At 40.0% G+C, this 27,938-nt stretch overlaps 1 protein-coding gene across 1 annotated transcript in view; it reads right to left on the bottom strand.

The window, feature by feature from the left end:
• The window catches only part of ACSL3 (acyl-CoA synthetase long chain family member 3), a 488,476-nt gene that overhangs the window by 285,367 nt on the left and 175,171 nt on the right, over positions 1–27,938 (bottom strand). The window contains exon 3 of the mRNA XM_053709959.1: positions 15,559–15,736. Coding sequence (XP_053565934.1) covers positions 15,559–15,736 — 178 coding nt within the window. The remainder of the gene's footprint in view (positions 1–15,558; positions 15,737–27,938) is intronic.

The following is a 27,938-nucleotide window of genomic DNA, read 5'->3' on the forward strand; positions in this document are numbered from 1 at the left end:
CAAAAAGAAACTAACTGAAAAACTCTGAGAAAAAGTTCTAAAATATCAAATGGTAATCTCGCCTCCTGAGATTTCCAAACCCCTTGCGCTTACAGAGATCCTCAGACAGCCTCCCAACCAAAAAGACTCACATCTGTAGAGATCATCGTCCAGGTTGAAAGAAACGAAGAGACCTGTAGAACTAAATGATGGTGATCTTAACCACCAAATCAAGAGAGATAAATATTAGGATTCGAAGATTTAAAATGCGAAATCCTAGAAACCCTGCACCATAATTCAGCATAAAAGACTGGAAAGGTTCTTTCTATTGAAAATGAGCAAAGGGAATTAAATCCAATGCTGTGGCCATAAGACCTAAAACTTCTATGCATATATAGCAACTGAAGGAAATAAGAGACTAAAGGTACCGACAAACGGAACACAATAAAATTGTCCCTTGTCTGACAGAGACAAAGACAGTGACACAAACTATCTGGAAACCTAAAAAAGGTGATCCATGTGTAAGGAATCCAGAGCTTTTAAAAAAAAAGATCCTCTAACTATGTCCTGAAGAGCAAAGTGAATCATATGAGATTCTGCATCCTCAGAAAATAATCTGAATGAAAACAGAAAAATGAAAATATGCATTTATTGTAGCTAATGAAAACAAATAATGCTATCACTGACCAAAAAAAGGCAGAATAGTTTGAATAAAACTCCAAAACCCAGTTCCTAAAAATGGAACTGGAAGAAATACCCCAGAAAATTCCAGGTCTGAGCAGCGCTTGAACCCCATGGGTGCCCAGCCATGCTTCAACAGTACCCAAAATATATAGGACCAAAACACACTTAAAGAAAGTGTTAGCCTTACTGGAATAAAATCAAAGAAATTTGGACCGAATAGAACCAAATAAATTTTAAAGAAGTCTTAACCTGCCCCTTGCCAGCCAAGCTGGAATACGGCACGTACATCGCAATTTTAGGGAGCTGATTTCGAACTGAAAAATTTCCAATTAAAAACATGTTACTTGGGAAAGAATTCAGGAATTCGTTCCTTAATAAGAACAACCAAACTAGTATAAGCTTAAAGTTTTAGTCTTAGAACTCAATCTTGAAGCCCAGAGTAACAGTTAAGAATTGAATCCAATTATAAAACAAATAATTGATTATCTTAGAACAAAAGAAATATGGATTTTTAAAAATCACAAAATTCTTCTAGCTAAAATAGCTAAAGACATACATTAACCCTCATTTGCGAAAATATTCAATAAAATTAAGACACAAATTAAATTATTAGCATGATAGTCCAGTTAAAGGACCAGTCAATACAGTGGACTTGCATAATCAAAAAATGCAAAACAACAAGACAAATGCAACAGCACCTAGTCTAGTAAATGTTGTCCCTTAACAATGCTAAAATAAATCATAATCTGATACTTGATCTTAAAGTAAACAGAACAAAATGAAGCAATTGCAACATCCAAATAAATCACAGGACCAAGAAAAGTACCTGAAACTAAATAATTTTCCATAAACCAGCTAAAGGAAAATAAATACTATTTTGCTATAGAAACAATAGCATAATTAGTAGGAGTAGAGATAGCCCCAATAAATTGGAGAACCCTCCAAATTGAATGTAACTGCTGGCAAAGAATATAGTTTAAAACCTTTGAAGAATGAATAAAAGAAAATTCTCAGCCTATTCCATTCCCTAGTATGAGGAATTGGAAAGAAAACCTCTGAAAACACAGAAGAAAAATAAGCAGAAATAGTGTTAGCTAGTCTTGAAAAAGAACTAGTTACCTTAATATCCAAAATAATCAACACCTTTTCAACAAAGAACAAATGTACTTTAATAAAAAAATAATAAAAAAGTAGATTTGTTAGTGTCAATATCTGATGAAGAAACTTCTGAATGAGAAAAAAAACATCATCAGAGAAGGATAAATCAGTATGTTGTTGGTCATTTGAGACTTCAATAATTAAAAAAGAAGTGAAAAAGACCTAAAAAAATGTTATTAGAAGGCACGATGTCAGACAAAGCCTTTAAAATAGAATCAGAAAAATATTTCTTATAAATCTTCTAAATATTTCTTGTACATAAGATGTAAAAATAATGGCAATATATAAAGCATAAATTCTAATGGATTCTGCATGTAAAAGTTTATCATAATAACTTATTACAAACCATAGCTAAAGATAAACATTCATAACATTTAAAATAAATGAACTTAGCTTTGGTAGGACTGAACTCAGTCAAGCGTTTTTCCAGAAGTAGCTTTTGATCCAGGGTCAATCTGAGACATCTTGCAATATGTAATAGAAAAAACAACATATAAAGCAAAATCTATCAAATTCCTTAAATGACAGTTTCAGGAATGGGAAAAAATGCCAATGAACAAGCTTCTAGCAACCAGAAGCAAATAAACAATGAGACAAATAATGTGGAGACAATAATGATGCACATATCCGGTAACGCCAACATCTTTGGTGCAAAAAAACGTCAAAAAAAATGACGCACATACAAACAACTTCCGGTGACAAGTAGGACGCCGGAAATGACTAAGAATTTTTTTGCGCCAAAAAAGTCCGCTCCAAGAATGACGCAATAAAATGAAGCATTTGCAGCCCCCGCGAGCCTAACAGCCCACAGGAAAAAAAGTCAAATTTTAAAGGTAAGAAAAATTTAATATTCAAATGCATTATCCCAAATAATGAAACTGACTGTCTGAAATAAGGAATATTGAACATCCTGAATCAAGGCAAATAAATGTTTAAACACATATAGTTAGAACTTTATATAAAAGTGCCCAACCATAGCTTAGAGTGTCACAGAAAATAAGACTTACTTACCCCAGGACACTCATCTACATATAGTAGAAAGCCAAACCAGTGCTGAAATGAGAATCAGTAGAGGTAATGGTATATATAAAAGAGTATATCGTCGATCTGAAAAGGGAGGTAAGAGATGAATCTCTACGACCGATAACAGAGAACCTATGAAATAGACCCCGTAGAAGGAGATCACTGCATTCAAATAGGCAATACTCTCTTCACATCCCTCTGACATTCACTGCACACTGAGAGGAAAACCGGGCTCCAGCCTGCTGCGGAGCGCATATCAACGAAGAATCTAGCACAAACTTACTTCACCACCTCCACGGGAGGCAAAGTTTGTAAAACTGAATTGTGGGTGTGGTGAGGGGTGTATTTATAGGCATTTTAAGGTTTGGGAAACTTTGCCCCTCCTGGTAGGAATGTATATCCCATACGTCACTAGCTCATGGACTCTTGCTAATTACATGAAAGAAATGCAAATAGCATAGCCCTCTGACATAGAAAAAGGGAAGGGGTAAAAGCAATGGGGAAATAAATAAGGAAAAAAGTTTGGCGCTAAGTATGACGCATAATGTAACTGAAAAAATTTTTGGCGCCAACCATGTCCAGAAATGACACACTCGCGTCACTAACAACGCAACCCTGTGTGAAACCTCTGCGTCAATTAAGACGCCAGAAATGACAAACTTGCGCCAACGAACGTGCCATTCGAGCCCAAAAATTCTCGTGCCAAAAATTACACAATAAAGTGTAGCATTTAGCGCACCCACGAGCCTAAGTCAGCCCACAATTTGAAACAAAGTAGTCAATTGAAAAAAAGACTAAACACCAGGTAAGAAAAATATTTCTTAATATTAACTTTCCCAAATATGAAACTGACAATCTGCAAAAGGAAATGCATGAACCTGACTCATGGCAAATATAAGAACAATACATATATTTAGAACTCTATATAAATGCATAAAGTGCCAAACCATAGCTGAGGTGTCTTAAGAAATAAAAGCATACTTACCAAAAGACACCCATCCACATATAGCAGATAGCCAAACCAGTACTGAAACAGTTATCAGTAGAGTTAATGGTATATGAGAGTATATCGTCGATCTGAAAAGGGAGGTAGGAAATTAATCTCTACGACCGATAACAGAGAACCTATGAAAAAGACCCCCATTGGGAAAATCATTGCATTCAATAGGTGATACTCTCCACGTCCCTCTGACATTCGCTGTACTCAGAGGAATCAGGCTTCAAAATGCTGAGAAGCGCATGTCAACGTAGGCGTGTTAGATGTGAGATACAACATTCTAATATGCTTACACATCACATTAGATTAATACACGTTTGTTCCTACATACTGGGGCTGATCTCTGTTGAGATTGGAGTATTACACAGCCTCAGCTTGTCTATCATGTTTAATCCCCTGGTGATTGGAGCAAATACACCTACTTCAGTCACGTAAGAGGGCGGGGTTTTATTGGCGATTACGATCGCAAACATTTAGTTTAGATTCTATGGACCATATCGTGGACAATATGCTCTTTTCTCATGGGTCAATCACAATGGGATTGAACATACACGGGCTATGTGACTCTTTGTGGAGTTTGGGGAATCTTGTAGTTTCGGGCCTCCTCTACTATATACAATCCCTCTGTGAATAGAGCTAAGACACTCACCTCATTTAGTTACGCAGGAGGGCGGGGTCTAATGGCGATCACGGTTACAAACATTTAGTTATTATAATCTATGGGCCCCATCGGAAACAATGTATCCTTTTTTTTGATTACAATAGGAGTGAACATATACAAGCTTGGGTACCTCTCCTATGTAAAAGCTTCACGATAATAATATAAGACTGTCTTGACGAGTAATGTTATATCTTTAGGGCTAAGCTACCATTATTATTACATATCTGCATCGAGTGTCAGCTGTAGTGTGCTACCGCCTAAGAAGAGTTAATTAAGAAACCTCTTTTAGTATATGTAGGACCATGCTGATATGAATGATTGTTTGTGGTTTTTTGATGCACAATTTACCAAGTGTGACAAATACTTAAACATTTATCATTTTAATTGTTTCAAATCATATTGTATTTCTTTGGGTCCTTGATATATGATTTGATGCGTATTTTAGTTTATATATGTTCTGATTTGTATTTTTAAATATTCTATATATCACCTGTTAGGTTTTAATACTGAGGTTACCATATAAACTATTAACACACACAGGTGTAGTTTTTTAAATGTATTAATTGGTTGACCTATCAGATCATTGTACATTTTCCATTTCCTGTTATATAGCAAGTGTGTTGTAATGTTTTATAGCCTGATGAAACAGCCCATAGGTGGCTGAGAAACGCGTCGCTTTTTAAAATAACGTTTTTTAAATATACACTTGCTGTTGTATGGTTCTTGTAACCATACATTATTTTTTGCTGGCCATTCGGGCACCTTGCTTGGGATAGCTATTGTCCTGCTTCTTGGTGATACAGTCCACTGGGTCCCAGTATGATGGTATTGCACCTGGAGGTGCTTTGTTTCCTGTAAGTGCTACTTAGTTACATAACTCTTTGGTCCAAACGTTACTGGGCTATGCGTGTGTATCCTTTGTCCTTTCAGGTACTAACCAACAGGCTCTCTCAAGGACCCTCTGGATTTAAGCTGGTGGCGATCAGTGAGCTGGAGCACTGCTTAGTTCCAGTCTGCTACAATAGCACCATATGGGTGCGCCCTGCTTGTGAGTATACTCCATCTCTTGCATTTGTTGATTATATGTTCTGGCATTACTAGGCAAGTTGGCGCCTCTGTTCCTCTTTTTATCTGAAAAGGGAGGTAGGAGATAAATCTCTACGACCGATAACAGAGAACCTATAAAAAAAGACCCCCGTTAGGAAAATCATTGCATACAATAGGTGATACTCTACACGTCCCTCTGACATTCGCTGTACTCTGAGAGGAATCGGGATTCAAAATGCTGAGAAGCACATGTCAACGTAGAAATCTTAGCACAAACTTACTTCACCACCTCCATAGGAGGCAAAGTTTGTAAAAACTGAATTGTGGGTGTGGTGAGGGGTGTATTTATAGGCATTTTGAGGTTTGGGAAACTTTGCCCCTCTTGGTAGGATTGTATATCCCATAAGTAACTAGCTCATGGACTCTTGCCAATTACATGAAAACATAATTTATGTAAGAACTTACCTGATAAATTCATTTCTTTCATATTAGCAAGAGTCCATGAGCTAGTGACGTATGGGATATACATTCCTACCAGGAGGGGCAAAGTTTCCCAAACCTCAAAATGCCTATAAATACACCCCTCACCACACCCACAATTCAGTTTAACGAATAGCCAAGAAGTGGGGTGATAAAAAAGTGCGAAAGCATATAAAATAAGGAATTGGAATAAGTGTGCTTTATACAAAAATCATAACCACCACAAAAAAGGGTGGGCCTCATGGACTCTTGCTAATATGAAAGAAATGAATTTATCAGGTAAGTTCTTACATAAATTATGTTTTCTTTCATGTAATTAGCAAGAGTCCATGAGCTAGTGACGTATGGGATAATGATTACCCAAGATGTGGATCTTTCCACGCAAGAGTCACTAGAGAGGGAGGGATAAAATAAAGACAGCCAATTCCTGCTGAAAATAATCCACACCCAAAATAAAGTTTAATGAAAAACATAAGCAGAAGATTCAAACTGAAACCGCTGCCTGAAGTACTTTTCTACCAAAAACTGCTTCAGAAGAAGAAAATACATCAAAATGGTAGAATTTAGTAAAAGTATGCAAAGAGGACCAAGTTGCTGCTTTGCAAATCTGATCAATCGAAGCTTCATTCCTAAATGCCCAGGAAGTAGAAACTGACCTAGTAGAATGAGCTGTAATCCTTTGAGGCGGAGTTTTACCCGACTCAACATAGGCAAGATGAATTAAAGATTTCAACCAAGATGCCAAAGAAATGGCAGAAGCTTTCTGGCCTTTTCTAGAACCGGAAAAGAGAACAAATAAACTAGAAGTCTTTCGGAAAGACTTAGTAGCTTCAACATAATATTTCAAAGCTCTAACATCCAAAGAATGTAACGATTTCTCCTTAGAATTCTTAGGATTAGGACATAATGAAGGAACCACAATTTCTCTACTAATGTTGTTGGAATTCACAACTTTAGGTAAAAATTCAAAATAAGTTCGCAACACTGCCTTATCCTGATGAAAAATCAGAAAAGGAGACTCACAAGAAAGAGCAGATAACTCTTCTGGCAGAAGAGATTGCCAAAAGGAACAAAACTTTCCAAGAAAGTAATTTAATGTCCAATGAATGCATAGGTTCAAACGGAGGAGCTTGAAGAGCCCCAGGAGTCAGAGAAACCTCTTAGACTAAGAATCAAGTGTTCAATCTCCATACCTTTAAATTTAAGGATTTCAGATCCTGATGGAAAAAAGGACCTTGCGACAGAAGGTCTGGTCGTAGCGGAAGAGTCCACGGATGGCAAGAGGCCATCCGGACAAGATCCGCATACCAAAACCTGTGAGGCCATGCCGGAGCTACCAGCAGAACAAACGAGCATTCCTTCAGAATCTTGGAGATTACTCTTGGAAGAAGAACTAGAGGCGGAAAGATATAGGCAGGATGATACTTCCAAGGAAGTGACAATGCATCCACTGCTTCCGCTTGAGGATCCCTGGATCTTGACAGATACCTGGGAAGTTTCTTGTTTAGATGAGAGGCCATCAGATCTATTTCTGGAAGTCCCCACATTTGAACAATCTGAAGAAATACCTCTGGGTGAAGAGACCATTCGCCCGGATGTAACGTTTGGCAACTGAGATAATCCGCTTCCCAATTGTCTATACCTGGGATATGAACCGCAGAGATTAGACAGGAGCTGGATTCCGCCCAAACCAGAATTCGAGATACTTCTTTCATAGCCAGAGGACTGTGAGTCCCTCCTTGATGATTGATGTATGCCACAGTTGTGACATTGTCTGTCTGAAAACAAATGAACGATTCTTTCTTCAGAAGAGGCCAAGACTGAAGAGCTCTGAAAATTGCACGGAGTTCCAAAATATTGATCGGTAATCTCACCTCCTGAGATTCCCAAACTCCTTGTGCCGTCAGAGATCCCCACACAGCTCCCCAACCTGTGAGACTTGCATCTGTTGAAATTACAGTCCAGGTCGGAAGCACAAAAGAAGCCCCCTGAATTAAACGATGGTGATCTGTCCACCACGTTAGAGAGTGTCGTACAATCGGTTTTAAAGATATTAATTGAGATATCTTTGTGTAATCCCTGCACCATTGATTCAGCATACAGAGCTGAAGAGGTCGCATGTGAAAACGAGCAAAGGGGATCGCGTCCGATGCAGCAGTCATAAGACCTAGAATTTCCATGCATAAGGCTACCGAAGGGAATGATTGTGACTGAAGGTTTCGACAAGCTGAAATCAATTTTAGACGTCTCTTGTCTGTTAAAGACAGAGTCATGGACACTGAATCTATCTGGAAACCCAGAAAAGTTACCCTTGTCTGAGGAATCAATGAACTTTTTGGTAAATTGATCCTCCAACCATGATCTTGAAGAAACAACACAAGTCGATTCGTATGAGATTCTGCTAAATGTAAAGACTGAGCAAGTACCAAGATATCGTCCAAATAAGGAAATACCACAATACCCTGTTCTCTGATTACAGACAGAAGGGCACCGAGAACTTTTGTAAAAATTCTTGGAGCTGTAGCTAGGCCAAACGGCAGAGCCACAAACTGGTAATGCTTGTCCAGAAAAGAGAATCTCAGGAACTGATAATGATCTGGATGAATCGGAATATGCAGATAAGCATCCTGTAAATCTATTGTGGACATATAATGCCCTTGCTGAACAAAAGGCAAGATAGTCCTTACAGTTACCATTTTGAACGTTGGTATCCTTACATAACGATTCAATATTTTTAGATCCAGAACTGGTCTGAAGGAATTCTCCTTCTTTGGTACAATGAAGAGATTTGAATAAAACCCCATCCCCTGTTCCAGAACTGGAACTGGCATAATTACTCCAGCCAACTCTAGATCTGAAACACAATTCAGAATGCTTGAGCTTTCACTGGATTTACTGGGACACGGGAAAGAAAAAATCTCTTTGCAGGAGGTCTCATCTTGAAACCAATTCTGTACCCTTCTGAAACAATGTTCTGAATCCAAAGATTGTGAACAGAATTGATCCAAATTTCTTTGAAAAAACGTAACCTGCCCCCTACCAGCTGAGCTGGAATGAGGGCCGCACCTTCATGTGGACTTAGAAGCAGGCTTTGCCTTTCTAGAAGGCTTGGATTTATTCCAGACTGGAGATGGTTTCCAAACTGAAACTGCTCCTGAGGATGAAGGATCAGGCTTTTGTTCTTTGTTGAAACGAAAGGAACGAAAACGATTATTAGCCCTGTTTTTACCCTTAGATTTTTTATCCTGTGGTAAAAAAGTTCCTTTCCCACCAGTAACGGTTGAGATAATGGAATCCAACTGAGACCCAAATAATTTGTTACCCTGGAAAGAAATGGAAAGTAGAGTTGATTTAGAAGCCATATCAGCATTCCAAGTTTTAAGCCATAAAGCTCTTCTAGCTAAAATAGCTAGAGACATAAACCTGACATCAACTCTGATAATATCAAAAATGGCATCACAGATAAAATTATTAGCATGCTGAAGAAGAAGAATATTATGAGAATCATGATCTGTTACTTGTTGCGCTAAAGTCTCCAACCAAAAAGTTGAAGCTGCAGCAACATCAGCCAAAGATATAGCAGGTCTAAGAAGATTACCTGAACACAGATAAGCTTTTCTTAGAAAGGATTCAATTTTCCTATCTAAAGGATCTTTAAACGAAGTACCATCTGACGTAGGAATAGTAGTACGTTTAGCAAGGGTAGAAATAGCCCCATCAACTTTAGGGATTTTGTCCCAAAATTCTAATCTGTCAGACGGCACAGGATATAATTGCTTAAAACGTTTAGAAGGAGTAAATGAATTACCCAATTTATCCCATTCTCTGGAAATTACTTCAGAAATAGCATTAGGAACAGGAAAAACTTCTGGAATAACCACAGGAGATTTAAACACCTTATCTAAACGTTTAGAATTAGTATCAAGAGGACCAGAATCATCTATTTCTAAAGCAATTAGAACTTCTTTAAGTAAAGAACGAATAAATTCCATTTTAAATAAATATGAAGATTTATCAGCATCAATCTCTGAGACAGAATCCTCTGAACCAGAAGAGTCATCAGAATCAGAATGATGATGTTCATTTAAAAAATCATCTGTAGAGAGAGAAGTTTTAAAAGATTTTTTATGTTTACTAGAAGGAGAAATAACAGACATAGCCTTATTGATGGATTCAGAAACAAAATCTCTTATGTTATCAGGAACATTCTGCACCTTAGATGTTGAGGGAACTGCAACAGGCAATGGTACATTACTAAAGGAAATATTATCTGCTTTAACAAGTTTGTCATGACAATTAATACAAACAGCCGGAGGAATAGCTACCAAAAGTTTACAGCAGATACACTTAGCTTTGGTAGTTCCAGCACTAGACAGCGATTTTCCTGAAGTATCTTCTGACTCAGATGCAACGTGAGACATCTTGCAATATGTAAGAGAAAAAACAACATATAAAGCAAAATTGATCAAATTCCTTAAATGACAGTTTTCAGGAATGGGAAAAAATGCCAATAAACAAGCTTCTAGTAACCAGAAGCAAAGAAAAAATCAGACTGAAATAATGTGGAGACAAAAGCGACGCCCATATTTTTTGGCGCCAAAAATGACGCCACATCCAGAACGCCGACATTTTTGGCGCAAAAGGACGTCAAAAAATGACGCAACTTCCGGCGACACGTATGACGCCGGAAACAGAAAAGATTTTTTGCGCCAAAAAAGTCCACGCCAAGAATGACGCAATAAAATGAAGCATTTTCAGCTTCTGGTAGCCCCGCACCTCTAGGAACTTGTCCATTTACAATTTCTCTGTGATGACCACTTTTCAATCATCCGAGAGGATAGTACCTCCTTAAGCAGAATGCGGATATGTTCCAACTTAATTTAAATGCAATCCCATCAGTTCAGCCTGTTGAAAATGTTCCCTAAATCAGTGATTCTCCTCAGACAAAAACCTCCCTGGCCCCAACACTGGGTTAGGGGCCTTCAGAGATATAATATCAGCGTCGTCTTGCTCTTCAGTATCAAAAACAGAGCGCCACGCTTAAGCGACAAATTTCATTTTTGGCTAAAATGTTTTGAAGAATTATCCATTACAGCCGTTAATTGTTGCATAGTAAGGAGTATTGGCGCGCTAGATGTACCTAGGGGCCTCCTGAGTGGGCAAGACTCGTGTAGACGAAGGAGGGAATGATGCAGTACCATGCTTACTCCCTCACTTGAGGAATCATCTTGGGCATCATTGTCATTATCACATAAATCTACATTTATTTAAATGAATAGGAATTCTGGCTTCCCCACATTCAGAACCACAGTCTATCTGGTAGTTCAGACATGTTAAACAGGCATAAACTTGATAACAAAGTACAAAAACGTTTTAAAATAAAACCGTTACTGTCACTTTAAAATTTTAAAACTGAACACACTTTATTACTGCAATTGCGAAAAAACATGAAGGAATTGTTCAAAATTCACCAAATTTTCACCACAGTGTCTTAAAGCCTTAAAAGTATTGCCACACCAAATTTGGAAGCTTTAAACCCTTAAAATAACGGAACCGGAGCCGTTTTAAACTTTAACCACTTTACAGTCCCTGGTATCTGCTTTGCTGAGACCCAACCAAGCCCAAAGGGGAATACGATACCAAATGACGCCTTCAGAAAGTCTTTTCTAAGTATCAGAGCTCCTCTCACATGCGACTGCATGCCATGCCTCTCAAAAACAAGTGCGCCACACCGGCGCGAAAATGAGGCTCTGCTTAAGCTTTGGGAAAGCCTGCCGATATTATTATATCAAAAATACCCAGATAAAATGATTCCTCAAGGCTAAATATGTGTTAATAATGAATCGATTTAGCCCAGAAACAGTCTACAGTCTTAAAAAGCCCTTGTGAAGCCCTTATTTATGATCGTAATAAACATGGCTATACCGGATCCCATAGGGAAAATGACAGCTTCCAGCATTTACATCGTCTTGTTAGAATGTGTCATACCTCAAGCAGCAAGAGACTGCACACTGTTCCCCCAACTGAAGTTAATTTGCTCTCAACAGTCCTGTGTGGAACAGCCATGGATTTTAGTTACGGTTGCTAAAATCATTTTCCTCATACAAACAGAAATCTTCATCTCTTTTCTGTTTCTGAGTAAATAGTACATAACCAGCACTATTTCAAAATAACAAACTCTTGATTGAATAATAAAAACTACAGTTAAACACTAAAAAACTCTAAGCCATCTCCGTGGAGATGTTGCCTGTACAACGGCAAAGAGAATGACTGGGGTAGGCGGAGCCTAGGAGGGATCATGTGACCAGCTTTGCTGGGCTCTTTGCCATTTCCTGTTGGGGAAGAGAATATCCCACAAGTAAGGATGACGCCGTGGACCGGACACACCTATGTTGGAGAAATAAGGAATGTTGAACATTCTGAGTCAAGGCAAATAAATATTTGAATACATATATTTAGAACTTTATAAATAAAGTGCCCAGCCATAGCTTAGAGTGTCACAGAAAATAAGATTTACTTACCCCAGGACACTCATCTACACGTTTGTAGAAAGCCAAACCAGTACTGAAACGAAAATCAGCAGAGGTAATGGTATATAAATAAGAGTATATCGTCGATCTGAAAAGGGAGGTAAGAGATGAATCTCTACGACCGATAACAGAGAACCTATGAAATAGACCCCGTAGAAGGAGATCACTGCATTCAAATAGGCAATACTCTCCTCACATCCCTCTGACATTCACTGCACGCTGAGAGGAAAACCGGGCTCCAACTTGCTGCGGAGCGCATATCAACGTAGAATCTAGCACAAACTTACTTCACCACCTCCATAGGAGGCAAAGTTTGTAAAACTGAATTGTGGGTGTGGTGAGGGGTGTATTTATAGGCATTTTGAGGTTTGGGAAACTTTGCCCCTCCTGGTAGGAATGTATATCCCATACGTCACTAGCTCATGGACTCTTGCTAATTACATGAAAGAAAGAAACAAAAAAACACAGAAAAGTGAACAAAATAAATAATGAAAAATGGTTTTACTATGCATAAATAAAAGGAATAAAAAAAAAAAGGTCAAAAACTAAATGTGTACAGGTGCATTACAAAAAAATTTTCAGCTAAATATGCACATATATTGTGAGTGCGACTCTCTCTGGCTTGTAGGTGTTTGAATCCTGATCTTTAAAGCATGCAATTTTAAGCAACTTTCTAATTTACTCCTATTATCAAAAATGGGCCGGATTCCAAACTTATATTCTTGCATTTCAAATAAAGATAACAAGAGATTGAATAAGAATTTATAATAGGAGTAAATTAGAAAGTTGCTTAAAATTGCATGCTCTATATGAACCATGAAAGAAAAAAATTGGGTCGAGTGTCCCTTTAACCCCTTAATGACCAGACCATTTTTCAATTTTCTTACCCTTAAGGATAAGGGCTATTTTTACATTTCTTCAACGTTTGTGTTTAGCTGCAATTTTCCCTCTTACTCATTTACTGTACCCATACATATTATATTAAATACCATTTTTCTCGCCATTAAATGGACTTTCTAAAGATACCATTACTTTCATCATATCTTATAATTTACTATAAAAAAATTTTATAAAATGAGGAAAAAATTAAAAAAAAAAAAAAAACACTTTTTCTAACTTAGACCCCCAAAATCTGTTACACATCTACAATCACCAAAAAACAACCATGCTAAATAGTTTCTAAATTTTATTGTGAGTTTGCAAGTTATAGGGCAATAAATACAAGTAGCACTTTGCTATTTCCAAACCACTTTTTTTCAAAATTAGCATTACATTGGAACACTGATATCTGTCAGGAATCCCTTAATATCCCTTGACATGTATATATTTTTTTTTAGAAGACAACCCAAAGTATTGATCTAGGCCCATTTTGGTATATTTCATGCCACCATTTCACTGCCAAATGCGATCAAATAAAAAAAAAATGTTCACTTTTCACAAACTTTAGGTTTTTAACTGAAATTATTTACAAACAGCTTGTGCAATTATGGCACAAATTGTTGTAAATGCTTCTCTGGGGTCCCCTTTGCTCAGAAATAGCAGACTTATATGGCTTTGGGGTTGCATTTTGGTAATTAGAAGGCCGCTAAATGCCGCTGCACACCACACGTGTATTATGCCCAGCAGTGAAGGGGTTAATAAGGGAGCTTGTAGGGTTAATTTTAGTGTAGTGTAGTAGACAACCCCAAGTATTGATCTAGGCCCATTTTGGTATATTTCATGCCACAATTTCACCGCCAAAAGCGATCAAATAAAAAAAAAAATTGTTCACTTTTTTTTTACTATTTTTTTCACAAACTTTAGGTTTCTCACTAAAATTATTTACAAACAGCTTGTGCAATTATGGCACAAATGGTTGTAAATACTTCTCTGGGATCCCCTTTGCTTTAGTGTAGAGATCAGCCTCCCACCCGACACATCCCACCCCCTGATCCCTCCCAAACAGCTCTCTTCCCTCCTATATCCCACAATTGTCCCTGCCATCTTAAGTACTGGCAGAAAGTCTGCCAGTACTAAAACAAAATGGTTTTATATATATTTTATTTTATTATTCATTCAGCTGTGATGGACCCCCCTTAGCCCCCAACAACAAGCTAACCCTCCCCCCGCTACCTATTTGCCGCCATCTTGGGTACTGGCAGCTGTCTGGCAGTACCCAGTTTACCCCCAAAAACGTTTTTTTTTTTTGTTTTTTGTTTTTTTATTATAAAATATAGCTTTTTCTGTAGTGTAGCTACCCCCCCCCAGATCCTTTGATACTTATTTATTTTTACAATTTTCCCCCTCCCTCTCACCTACAATTCAGGGATCATTGGTGGCAGTGGTTGCTGCGCCTGCGTACGCCCTCGCACGTTCCCGGCGTGCACATTGCACTTACAGGAACCGGATGCCAGGTAGCGACGGGCCGCCCCCACCGCCCTCCCTGCTAAGCTCCCACACCACCAACAATCAGCACCATCGCTACCGGTGCAGAGAGGGCCATAGAGTGGCTCTCTCTGCATCGGATGCTCGGAAAAAAAAGGTATTGCAGGATGCCTCAATATCAAGTCATCACTGCAATACCCTGAGAGCTGCTGGAAGCAATCGCAATCGCTTCCAACACTCAATTAGACCAAGGACGTGCCAGGTACATCCATTGTCACTAACTGACAGTTTTTGCAGGACGTACCCGGCACGTCCTTGGTCGTTAAGGGGTTAAGGCATATGTAGCAAATGTGTTTATTCTGCTGAAATAGTAAACTTTTACTGGAAACATTTTGCTAATTGAAGTATATTGCAAAAATACTTTCATTTCAAATTGTAATGCATGCATACATATTACATTTGTCCCTTTAATCATCTTATATTACAATCCCAAAGGGTTACTGTCTAAGTTACAAAGGTAAGTGGTGTAATAACAAGTGGCACGTTACACAAAAATATCATTGGTAAGGATTTTAAACATGGGAATAATGGAAACATTTTTTAATAAACTATAGCAAAACTTTTTTAGTACTCACGCGGGAAATTGTACATGAAGCAGGCCTGGGCCGAAATCATCCATTCAGCTCGAGTCTCACAGAATATTGCAATGTTTGCCTTGGGCTTCTGACCAAGGGCAGCAAGTCCACTTCCAAACTGTGAAGCTATTGTGTAGGCGTCTTCATACGAGACCCAGTTATACATGCCCAAAATCACCTACAAATGACAAAACCATGAAGCAGAAAGAGGTTACCGGCCATGTAAGCTAATGTGATGGTATTCACTTCACTGCATAGATTCATTACAAATGCTTAACACACCAGACATATATGTTTATACACGCAGTTTCAATTCACTTATCCAGCTTAACCATTTATATATAGAGTGGATTTATATAGAACCATAATTTAAATAAAGAAAATAACACCAACAAAACACAGTAAAGTAGATTTGTAGGCTCTTCAGAGGCATATAAATCAATATATATATAAAAATTCTGTCATGCTTGCTCAATGCATTAGCAGCATTGAAAGGCGTTTGCAGTTCTGCTCTTACCCTGTTTTCATGGTTTGTCTATAGCTATGTTACTGTCCAGTCCTACAAATAAGTTGTCTTTACAGCTGCTTTACAAAATCATATAAGATGCTCTCAGTAGTGACAGCTTGCCCTCCTGTGTTTATTTGGGGCGGGAGATACGGCATCTGACTGACGCCAAAATGGAACTTAGTTACAGCAAAAATTAAATTAAAAAAAAAAAAAAAAACTTCAAGGAAGCTGGTGGCCCAGAACGTTGACTAGGTAAGAGCCATGAAAACAGAATAAAGCAAGACTTTCATTGGCATAATAGGGAGCAGAAATACAAGCATTGTTAAACAAGATCTGTTATCAGCATTAGATCAATATGATCACTTACTAAGTACATATATAAGTATATTCTATTTTCATGAAATCTCCAATACAAATTACATACTAAGAATAGTTATATTTCTAACTATAGCTAGAAAACCGCAAAAACACACATTTTAATAAAAAAAAAGTGAAAGTCAAAGTAAGCAGAATGCACGTGCGCTTGCATTCCAAAACGTACTTATTTTTGCAAAAAAGATCACACTGTCCATTCTGTCAGATTTGTTTTAGTAACATAGCAATGCAGAGATTATAATTTTCCCAAAGGGAAATCTTTGGATACATTTTGTGAGGAAGCATTCGTATTTATCCTTTAAAGGAATACTGGGATTCATATCAAGAAGGAATTTTGAGCCTATATTAATGCAATTAAATCTACTGCATATTACAGGGATGTGTTGTGTGCTGCATAATGCCAGAGAAATAAAACGATTTACTGCACATTATGAGGGGGGGGGGAATGAAACTCAATTTTTTCATTTGCGATTCAGACAGAGCATGCTATGTTAACTATCCAGTTTATTTCTATTATCTAAAATTTGTATTAACCATGTAAGTCCTGGGAAAAAAAAGTCTCTCGCCTTTTTAATACCAGATCCAGAATGCTAGTGATATTTTAGATAGAGTTTAATTAATCAGTTGTAACAAAGATGCACTATAACTTACATTTTAATGTAGATATAAAATTCAAATACACCGTGCTCCGTCGTCCACTTCAAAACTTAAATTATGCTTACCTGATAATTTTATTTTCTTCTGACGGGAATAGTCCACAGCTGCATTCATTATTTTTGGGAATTCAGAACCTGGCCACCAGGAGGAGGCAAATACATCCCAACCAAATGCTTAAATACTTCCCCCACTTCCCTTATCGCCCAGTCATTCTGCCGAGGGAACAAGGAACAGTAGGAGAAAAATGTGCCAGAAGAAGAAACTAAATTACAGCCGCCTCATCGATAAACGCGGGCGGGGAGCTGTGGACTCTTCCCGTCAGAAGAAAAGAAAATGATCAGGTAAGCATAATTTAAGTTTTTCTTCTTAAACGGGAAGAAACCACAGCTGCATTCATTACTTTTGGGAAACCAATACCCAAGCTATAGACACTGAATGCAAAGTGCGGGTAAAGAAGGTGGCACATTCGAAGGGCACCACAGCCTGAAATTACCCATAAAAACTGAAAAAACTAAAATAACTGCCAATCAGTTAAACAGGCATGCCGTGCTGGAGACCACTCAAAATCCTTAGATTCCACTGAGCACAAAGCCCCCAAGGAACCAAGTCCCGCAGGCTCCCAAATCGCACAAATTTACCCCAAGGAAAAGTACCTCCACCTACCCCCGAAGGGGAGAATGAAGTACCCAAAAAGGAGATCCAAAGGACTGTCAGAATAGGGTAAAAAACACAAAGACAAAGCAAAATGAAGGCTGTTACAGAACAACCACCCAGGGAAAAGAACTCTCTATAAAGTCCAACTCCCAAAGACACTCTCCCAACCTATGAGAGAGCGATCGCGAGGAAGAACAAAATCCCTCCACAGGTCCTCTGACACAACATCAGAAAACATATGGTGCACCAGGAAGCCACGAATTCCCCATTGAACCCTAGACTAGCAGACACCACCGCTAAAACTAGCAACATATAGGTAGGAAACCTATATCAGGAGGACCGAAGGAAAAACAGAGCTCACCGACAGAATGGAAAAACCAACTGTCCCAACAGAAAAAGAGGGCGCCCTGTGAAACACAGAACCACAACTGACAGAACTCTAAGACAACATGGGACACCAGCCATAGAGAGTACCGAATTATCGACAGAAACTCCCAACCAGGAAAGTCCAGATCCCAGAAGACAACCAACATCAGCCGCAATGCAACCAATGGAGGAAGGAGCTGCCGTGAACCCCCCACCAGGGAGGATACAAGGGACAACAAAAGTACACTGTCAGACCCAAGAGAGCAGACAGATCTCCGACCTCCCTTCCAAGAAACAGACCCAACAGACCTCTCTGACCAATTAATAGCAGCTGGAAAGCTACCACGAATCCATGACAGAATATAAAGCTTGCTAGTACACAATCCAAGTGTAAGTAGCTGCAGCTGGTCTCAAACTGCAAACCTTGCTAGGCAGCGAAGCTAACTACAGCTGGCTCAACATGCTAGGGTTACAAAAACCCATACACAGTCCCCGTCTCTAAGAAGGAACAATCCCAAAAGAGAAAATAGGGCACAGAGCAACCACAATACCCTAGTACCATAGCCAGCCCCCCAGACATCCCACACGCAAGGAGGGAAGAAAAGAATCCTTGAACGGGAATATAAGGACCCACAGGGTCTCCATGGAAACTGTATATTTCCAAATCCTCCCCAAAAGGACCAAGCCAAGGCAATCACTTCCCTAGCCGTAGGCAAGGCAAAGAGAGCAAAGAGAATGGTAAAACAATACCATTGAATAAAAACCCAAAGGTCATTACTACCAGTTCAGTCGAGACAAACAATCTCGAGCCTTAAATGCAAAAGTTGCCACAGGCGACAACCGAAGATCCACCTGAAAGGCAGCAAACTAACCTTCAGGCAAATACCAAAACTCCCTTGAGAGTGAAAAACCAACTCCCCGAAGGGACAAGTGGACGTTCTGAACCATAAAGTTTGAAACTGAACCGCCCAGGACTGAGCGCAGCGACCCTGACCCCCAAATCTCAGACAAGAGACATGGCCCTAAGCCGGACCCCCCCAAACCGGGGACAGGCCGTAGATCCTGAGGAACCACCAAGTTGCCTCATACGGAAAAGGGCACTCTAGGTAGTGCCTAGCACACCCCAATGTCCTTGAACATTGGACATTCGCAAGAGACTCACATTAGGATCCTAGAAAGACCTCTAGACAGGTCTCCAAGATGGTAATCCACACCCATAGGTGGATCTGAACCCTGGACCCTCCACCTGCAACCCCAGAAACCAAGAGCTCCTAGAGGATCGAGTGCAACACTCCCAGTCCAGGGACCCCAGAGTTAACCAGGGACAGGGCTCCATAAAAACGGAGAACATGCCACAATAGCTGGATTCAACACACAACCTTAGCCATGTGGGCAATTAAGCGACCCCCTAGACTCCTAGTTGGAGAGTCAAAGTTCCTCACAGGATCAGTCCCGGAAATCCCGTACCAGGAATAACATGAGCAACCCCTCAATTCCCGCTGAGAAGCGAATCAGAGGCGATTGCTGGGAAAAAATAAGGAGAAACTCAACCCCTGGGCTCTATCCTATGAGAGCGTGCAATATACAGAAAAAAGGGAAGGACAGACATATCCGAACTCCTGGACTCAGATGACTAGACCACCCAAAAAGGGAAAAAACCATTCCCAGCAACCTCGAGGGGCACTTGCGACTAGGCCACAAGGAAACAGACACCCGGAAAATACTGATTGAAATGAAAATCATCATCGCAACTGGTACCCCAACTGTCCAGCGGTCATCCGAACCTCTAAACCCCTTGGGAATGGAGAACTTCGGTTCCGAGGCGAAACCTCCAGAACCCACGAGGAATCCTAGACTGATCCCCACATAAGGAACGGCAGAGGCCCTAGACAATCCCTCCGATACTCCGTTCATAGAGGACGTGGAGCAAGTTGACGTATAAGTAACGAAAAACAAACCCTCAAGCAATGGATAAATAAAACATTAAACGAATACTCCAATAAAGTGAACGACTCAACACCCAACAAGATAACCAGCACACCTGCACCACGTGAGTGACATGAACCTTAAGAAACAGCAACTAGTGCCCGACCAGTACCTAACTGGTACAACGACCACCTGAAACTGTCCAAGGTCCAAGAAAGAAAATCGATCCCCAGAAGGATCGAACATAACTAAGTTCTGATATAAAAAAACGCGCAACTTCCAAGGAAGTGCGCACCTGACCACAAAATCGCAAGTATCAGTTCCAAAGAAAGAATATTCCCAAACTGGAAAATTATAGCAGACATGAGCTTCTTAAAACAAATCAAATATATCCTAACCGGATTACATAAAAAGAAGGCAGTACCCGAGGGTCAACACCCAAGAAAAACAGCGCTTCAACCGGACCAGCCCGTTAGAGGCCCAAGCTCAGAACTGGTACAGATACGAAAAGAAAGAAAAAGAGACACAATAAGGAGATCGCTTTATCCACACCCGTCTAGTCTAGTTTGCCGTCCAGCACAGAAAACCGAGCATCTCTCAGCCCAGTAGGGCTGGAATCCTACAGCACAGTCAAAACATGCCTTTACAAAACACGGAGACTTGCCAGTCTATAACGGCAGGCAAAATTATCCCCCGCCGGGTCGATGGGCGACCCCGACGGTGAGGCCCATGAAGCCTCAGGGGCCATCGCTTCCCCAGAAGGTCTCCGGTGATCACACGCCCGACGAATCCAAGTTAACAGAACATGGACAGTATCTTAAAAGTACCTCATTAGGGAGATATAAAATGTACCAGCGCCATAGATCTGGCCAAGTGGAACCATGCTGTAACCTCTGGAGGAAACAAGCCGCCTTCTGGAGAGGGCGTAACGGCCATAGGGACACCTGCTTAGGTAACAAAAGAAGGTTCTAAGGCACGCACCTCCCGGGACATGGAATCCTCAGGGGAGGATGACTCAACGAACTCTAAACTCCCTAATACGGGGGAAGAGAGTACTCTATAACAGCAATCGGAACATAACTGATGGGCATGGATAACCCTGGCCATTTCATACTCTTTGCAAGAAATATTCTCTGAATCTGAGAAATTAGTCTCCAAAAAATCAGAATACTCTATAACTTGGAGATTGCAATTATGAGCAAACACCAATGGCACCTTACAGCTCCAATGGCTGGGGCACTCACCACATCCTGTGAACCAGACAACGAACGAACAGACTCTCTCCGTCGCCACTTGGTCAAAGTGCGGAAATGGAATACAACGTGACCATGCATCGTGTAAGCCACAAAAAAGTGCCAGTTCCTAGGACTGCGCAAAAAGATGAAGGCCGTTATGTCCGAAAAGCCATGAGCCCAAGTAACACTACACAATAGACTAAATCACATAAAAATGATTACAGTCCCCCCTGTTCAATAAAACCCCTCAGGAGATATTAACCCTTGATTCCATAAGATAAATGAGTGCCACTGGGACCCCGACTTCTTTCGTTTAACATTACAGTCATATATTGAAATAAAATGAAACAATCTTACCAGAATCTATGCCGTGGAACAGAAACACAGCCTTTCAAGTGTGACAGATAATAGCCTCGCTTCTGACATGGACTTGAGTGAATAAAGGTAGGCAGCGAAAGTCATCAACGCTGATTGCCAAAGGAGCTGTTAATATGAGTCAGGATGGTTTCGCAGAAAGACTCTCCCTGCAACTCCGGACTCTAACTTTTACCCATACTCTCACTGAGAGGCTGACAGGATTACTTAAAACTCCAGTCCCATTTCGAAAAGTATTACCCTACATAAGAGACTATCTTCAATCTTCTGACACTACTCTGCCAACCTCCTGAGACGAAAGGCAAAGAATGACTGGGGGATGAGGGAAGCGGGGGAGGTATTTAAGCCTTTGGCTGGGGTGTCTTTGCCACCTCCTGGTGGCCAGGTTCTGACTACCCAAAAGTAATGAATGCAGTTGTGGATTCTTCCCGTTTAAGAAGAAAAAGTAAATTTTTCTGTGAGCCGTTTGGAATGTTCTCCAATCAGCGCTCTAGCTACAACAAAAGTGTTATATGGGGAGAGCATTGATTGGACAATAATTCAAACCGTTGGCTAAGAGAAAAATGTTACTTTTAAAGTGGGCAGTGGAGATGGGGGTATTTGATATATATATATATATATATATATATATATATATATATATATATATATATATATATATATATATATAGAGATAGATAGATAGATAGATAGATAGATACACACACATATATACATACACACATCTCAAGTTATAATGCATCTTCGTTACAACTGATGAATTAAACTATCTAAAATATTACAGATCTGATTTTAAAAAGGGCAGAGTTTACCATCACTTTGAAGTATAAATTATACTTTACTATATAAAAGTTGCATTTTTTTTATCTTACTACTAATTTAATTTTATCTGTTTAACAGTAGTATAGCATTTTGAAATTGTATTCAATCTTCATATCAGATGTAAAATAGTGTTAATACAGGACTTATTTATTTAAATTGTCTCACAGATGGAAAACGGTAAGCACAGGAAAAAAAAAAAAAATACATAGAAAATTGAAAGTGTGAGCACTCACCAAAGGCAAATATTTATCACCTGCTGACGCTATGCTCTTTGTTAATTCTCTAAGGAAAGAGACATACTTTGCTTTGGCCCGAATCTCAGCTTTTACAAGGACCCAACATGTAAACTTAAACAGCACATGGGTTGACTAATTCATAGCTAGCTTAGGAGCCAGAAACTTTTTTTTTTATTTATTTTTTAATTAAGAAGTCATGTGAAGAAAATATGTACATATATTTGTAGATCAGTTTGAAACAAAACAACCACTGAAATTACAGGCTTGGCAGCCCCTCTCTGCCACATTCACAGAATAGATAGATAATTTTATACACAAACACTACAGTCAATACAAACCATAAAAAGTAAGGAGTTAAAGGGACATGAAACCCAAATTTTATATTCCACGATTCAGAAAGAGCATGCAATTTAAAGAAGAAGAAAAAAGGGAAAAAAATATATATTTCCATTATCTAATTTGTTTTGTACTCTGTAGCCTTTATGGAAAAGTATACCTAGGTAGGTTAAGAAGCTGCTGATTATTGGCTACACATATTTGCCTCGTTAGCCAGCTCCCAGGAGTGCATTACGGTTCCTTCAAAAAAAGAGAGATACCAAGAGAATGATGCAAAAGTAAATTTATTCTTACCTGATAAATTTGTTTCTTTTACGATACGATGAGTCCACGGATTTCATCCATACTTGTGGGATATCGCCTCCTGGTCAGCAGGAGGAGGCAAAGAGCACCACAGCAGAGCTGTATATATAGCTCCTCCCTTCCCTCCCATTCCAGTCATTCAACCGAAGTTAGGAAGAGAAAGGAAAAGCCAAGGTGCAGAGGTGACTGAAGTTTAACAAAATCAAAGACCTGTCTTAGAAAAACAGGGCGGGCCGTGGACTCATCGTATCATAAAAGAAACAAATTTATCAGGTAAGAATAAATTTCCTTTTCTTTTACAAGATACAATGAGTCCACAGATTTCATCCTTACTTGTGGGATACAATTCTAAAGCTATAGTACACGGATGAAAAGGGAGGGACAAGACAGGGAACCTAAACGGAAGGCACCACTGCTTGAAGAACTTTTCTCCCAAAAACAGCCTCAGACGAGGCAAAAGTATCAAATTTGGAAAATTTTGAAAAAAGACGACCAAGTTGCAGCTTTGCAAATCTGTTCAACAGAAGCATCATTTTTTAATGCGCATGAGGAAGCCACAGCCCTAGTGGAATGAGCCGTAATTCATTCAGGAGGCTGCTGTCCAGCAGTCTCATTAGCAAAACGGATGATACTCTTCAGCCAAAAAGAAAGAGGTAGCCGTAGCTTTCTGACCCCCACGTTTCCCTGAAAAAATGACAAACAAAGAAGAAGATTGTCGAAAATCCTTATTGCATGTAAGAAAACTTTAAGGCACAGACTACGTCTAAATTATGTAGCAGATGTTCCTTCTTAGAAGAAGGATTGGGACACAAGGAAGGAACAACAATTTCCTGATTAATATTTTTGCTAGAAACAACTTTAAGAGGAAAAACCAGGTTTCGTACGTAACACCACCTTATCGGCAGGGCCTCCATCAGGGGGTGACAGGGGTGACTCCTGTCAGGGGCCCAATGGGCCAGGGGGGCCCCATGAGGCAAGAACTAAAATATATATATATTATATATATATATATATATATATATATATATTATTATTTTTTTTATTTTTTTATTTTTTTTTTAATTTTGGCAGCCACCAGTGGGTACTACAGCAGAGTGCTAATTGAGCATGGGAAATGTTATTACAAGGAGTAAAGTATTAGCATTTGAGAGGATTTCTGAGTGTGCACTAAATCACTATGCACAGTGTGAGACAGACTTGGCACTTTGTTTGTACAGCGTGTGCCTGAGTCAGATAACTTTCATTTGCAGAGGAGGTAGGACTTACTTAGCAAATGTTTTTTATTTCTTTGTGCAATTTCAGATGGTAACTTCAGTGTGGTATTAGTTGTATGGTGGGGCCTGGGGTCCATAAAAACAATTTTTTTTTAGCAGTGTATTTATGATTATTTGACAATGCTGTAGAAATTGTATATTTAAAACCATGCAGAAATGTTTCCTCCTCAATATACAAATGGTAGGTGCCCTTTTGTCAGATATGCATTTTTATATTAACTAATTACATTCCAGTTTACTGCCCCTTTATGCAAGGACTTTCCAGATGCAAGGAGGCATTTTATCTAAGATTTTTACATCTGCATAAAATGTTATACTCTCAGACTAAGATTGCTCAGTGTTTGAAATGAGACAGGTTAACTTAAAACTGTTCAGTTTACACTACAGCTGACTTAATTTTGAAAAAACAGAATTTATGTTTACCTGATAAATTTCTTTCTCCAACGGTGTGTCCGGTCCACGGCGTCATCCTTACTTGTGGGATATTCTCTTCCCCAACAGGAAATGGCAAAGAGCCCAGCAAAGCTGGTCACATGATCCCTCCTAGGCTCCGCCTACCCCAGTCATTCGACCGACGTTAAGGAGGAATATTTGCATAGGAGAAACCATATGGTACCGTGGTGACTGTAGTTAAAGAAAATAAAATATCAGACCTGATTAAAAAAACCAGGGCGGGCCGTGGACCGGACACACCGTTGGAGAAAGAAATTTATCAGGTAAACATAAATTCTGTTTTCTCCAACATAGGTGTGTCCGGTCCACGGCGTCATCCTTACTTGTGGGAACCAATACCAAAGCTTTAGGACACGGATGAAGGGAGGGAGCAAATCAGGTCACCTAAATGGAAGGCACCACGGCTTGCAAAACCTTTCTCCCAAAAATAGCCTCAGAAGAAGCAAAAGTATCAAACTTGTAAAATTTGGTAAAAGTGTGCAGTGAAGACCAAGTCGCTGCCCTACATATCTGATCAACAGAAGCCTCGTTCTTGAAGGCCCATGTGGAAGCCACAGCCCTAGTGGAATGAGCTGTGATTCTTTCGGGAGGCTGCCGTCCGGCAGTCTCGTAAGCCAATCTGATGATGCTTTTAATCCAAAAAGAGAGAGAGGTAGAAGTTGCTTTTTGACCTCTCCTTTTACCTGAATAAACAACAAACAAGGAAGATGTTTGTCTAAAATCCTTTGTAGCATCTAAATAGAATTTTAGAGCGCGAACAACATCCAAATTGTGCAACAAACGTTCCTTCTTTGAAACTGGTTTTGGACACAGAGAAGGTACGATAATCTCCTGGTTAATGTTTTTGTTAGAAACAACTTTTGGAAGAAAACCAGGTTTAGTACGTAAAACCACCTTATCTGCATGGAACACCAGATAAGGAGGAGAACACTGCAGAGCAGATAATTCTGAGACTCTTCTAGCAGAAGAAATCGCAACTAAAAACAAAACCTTCCAAGATAATAACTTAATATCAACGGAATGTAAGGGTTCAAACGGAACCCCCTGAAGAACTGAAAGAACTAAATTGAGACTCCAAGGAGGAGTCAAAGGTTTGTAAACAGGCTTGATTCTAACCAGAGCCTGAACAAAGGCTTGAACATCTGGCACAGCTGCCAGCTTTTTGTGAAGTAATACCGACAAGGCAGAAATCTGTCCCTTCAGGGAACTTGCAGATAATCCTTTTTCCAATCCTTCTTGAAGGAAGGATAGAATCCTAGGAATCTTAACCTTGTCCCAAGGGAATCCTTTAGATTCACACCAACAGATATATTTTTTCCAAATTTTGTGGTAAATCTTTCTAGTCACAGGCTTTCTGGCCTGAACAAGAGTATCGATAACAGAATCTGAGAATCCTCGCTTCGATAAAATCAAGCGTTCAATCTCCAAGCAGTCAGCTGGAGTGAAACCAGATTCGGATGTTCGAACGGACCCAGAACAAGAAGGTCTCGTCTCAAAGGTAGCTTCCAAGGTGGAGCCGATGACATATTCACCAGATCTGCATACCAAGTCCTGCGTGGCCACGCAGGAGCTATCAAGATCACCGACGCCCTCTCCTGCTTGATCCTGGCTATCAGCCTGGGGATGAGAGGAAATGGCGGGAACACATAAGCTAGTTTGAAGGTCCAAGGTGCTACTAGTGCATCCACTAGAGCCGCCTTGGGATCCCTGGATCTGGCCCCGTAGCAAGGAACTTTGAAGTTCTGACGAGAGGCCATCAGATCCATGTCTGGAATGCCCCACAGGTGAGTGACTTGGGCAAAGATTTCCGGATGGAGTTCCCACTCCCCCGGATGCAATGTCTGCCGACTCAGAAAATCCGCTTCCCAATTTTCCACTCCTGGGATGTGGATAGCAGACAGGTGGCAGGAGTGAGACTCCGCCCAAAGAATAATTTTGGTTACTTCTTCCATCGCTAGGGAACTCCTTGTTCCCCCCTGATGGTTGATGTACGCAACAGTCGTCATGTTGTCTGATTGAAACCGTATGAACCTGGTCCTCGCAAGCTGGGGCCAGGCCTGGAGAGCATTGAATATCGCTCTCAGTTCCAGAATATTTATCGGTAGAAGAGATTCTTCCCGAGACCAAAGACCCTGAGCTTTCAGGGATCCCCAGACCGCGCCCCAGCCTATCAGACTGGCGTCGGTCGTGACAATGACCCACTCTGGTCTGTGGAACATCATCCCTTGAGACAGATTGTCCAGGGACAGCCACCAACGGAGTGAGTCTCTGGTTCTCTGATTTACTTGTATCTTCGGAGACAAGTCTGTATAGTCCCCATTCCACTGACTGAGCATGCACAGTTGTAATGGTCTTAGATGAATGCGCGCAAAAGGAACTATGTCCATCGCCGCCACCATCAACCCGATCACTTCCATGCACTGAGCTATGGAAGGAAGAGGAACGGAATGAAGTATCCGACAAGAGTCCAGAAGCTTTGTTTTTCTGGCCTCTGTTAGAAAGATCCTCATTTCTAAGGAGTCTATAATTGTTCCCAAGAAGGGAACCCTTGTTGACGGGGATAGAGAACTCTTTTCCACGTTCACTTTCCAGCCGTGAGATCTGAGAAAGGCCAGGACAATGTCCGTGTGAGCCTTTGCTTGAGGAAGGGACGACGCTTGAATCAGAATGTCGTCCAGGTAAGGTACTACTGCAATGCCCCTTGGTCTTAGCACCGCTAGAAGGGACCCTAGTACCTTTGTGAAAATCCTTGGAGCAGTGGCTAATCCGAAAGGAAGCGCCACGAACTGGTAATGTTTGTCCAGGAATGCAAACCTTAGGAACCGATGATGTTCCTTGTGGATAGGAATATGTAGATACG

Source organism: Bombina bombina, chromosome 4 (assembly GCF_027579735.1).
Source record: "Bombina bombina isolate aBomBom1 chromosome 4, aBomBom1.pri, whole genome shotgun sequence".
Lineage (NCBI taxonomy): Eukaryota > Metazoa > Chordata > Amphibia > Anura > Bombinatoridae > Bombina > Bombina bombina.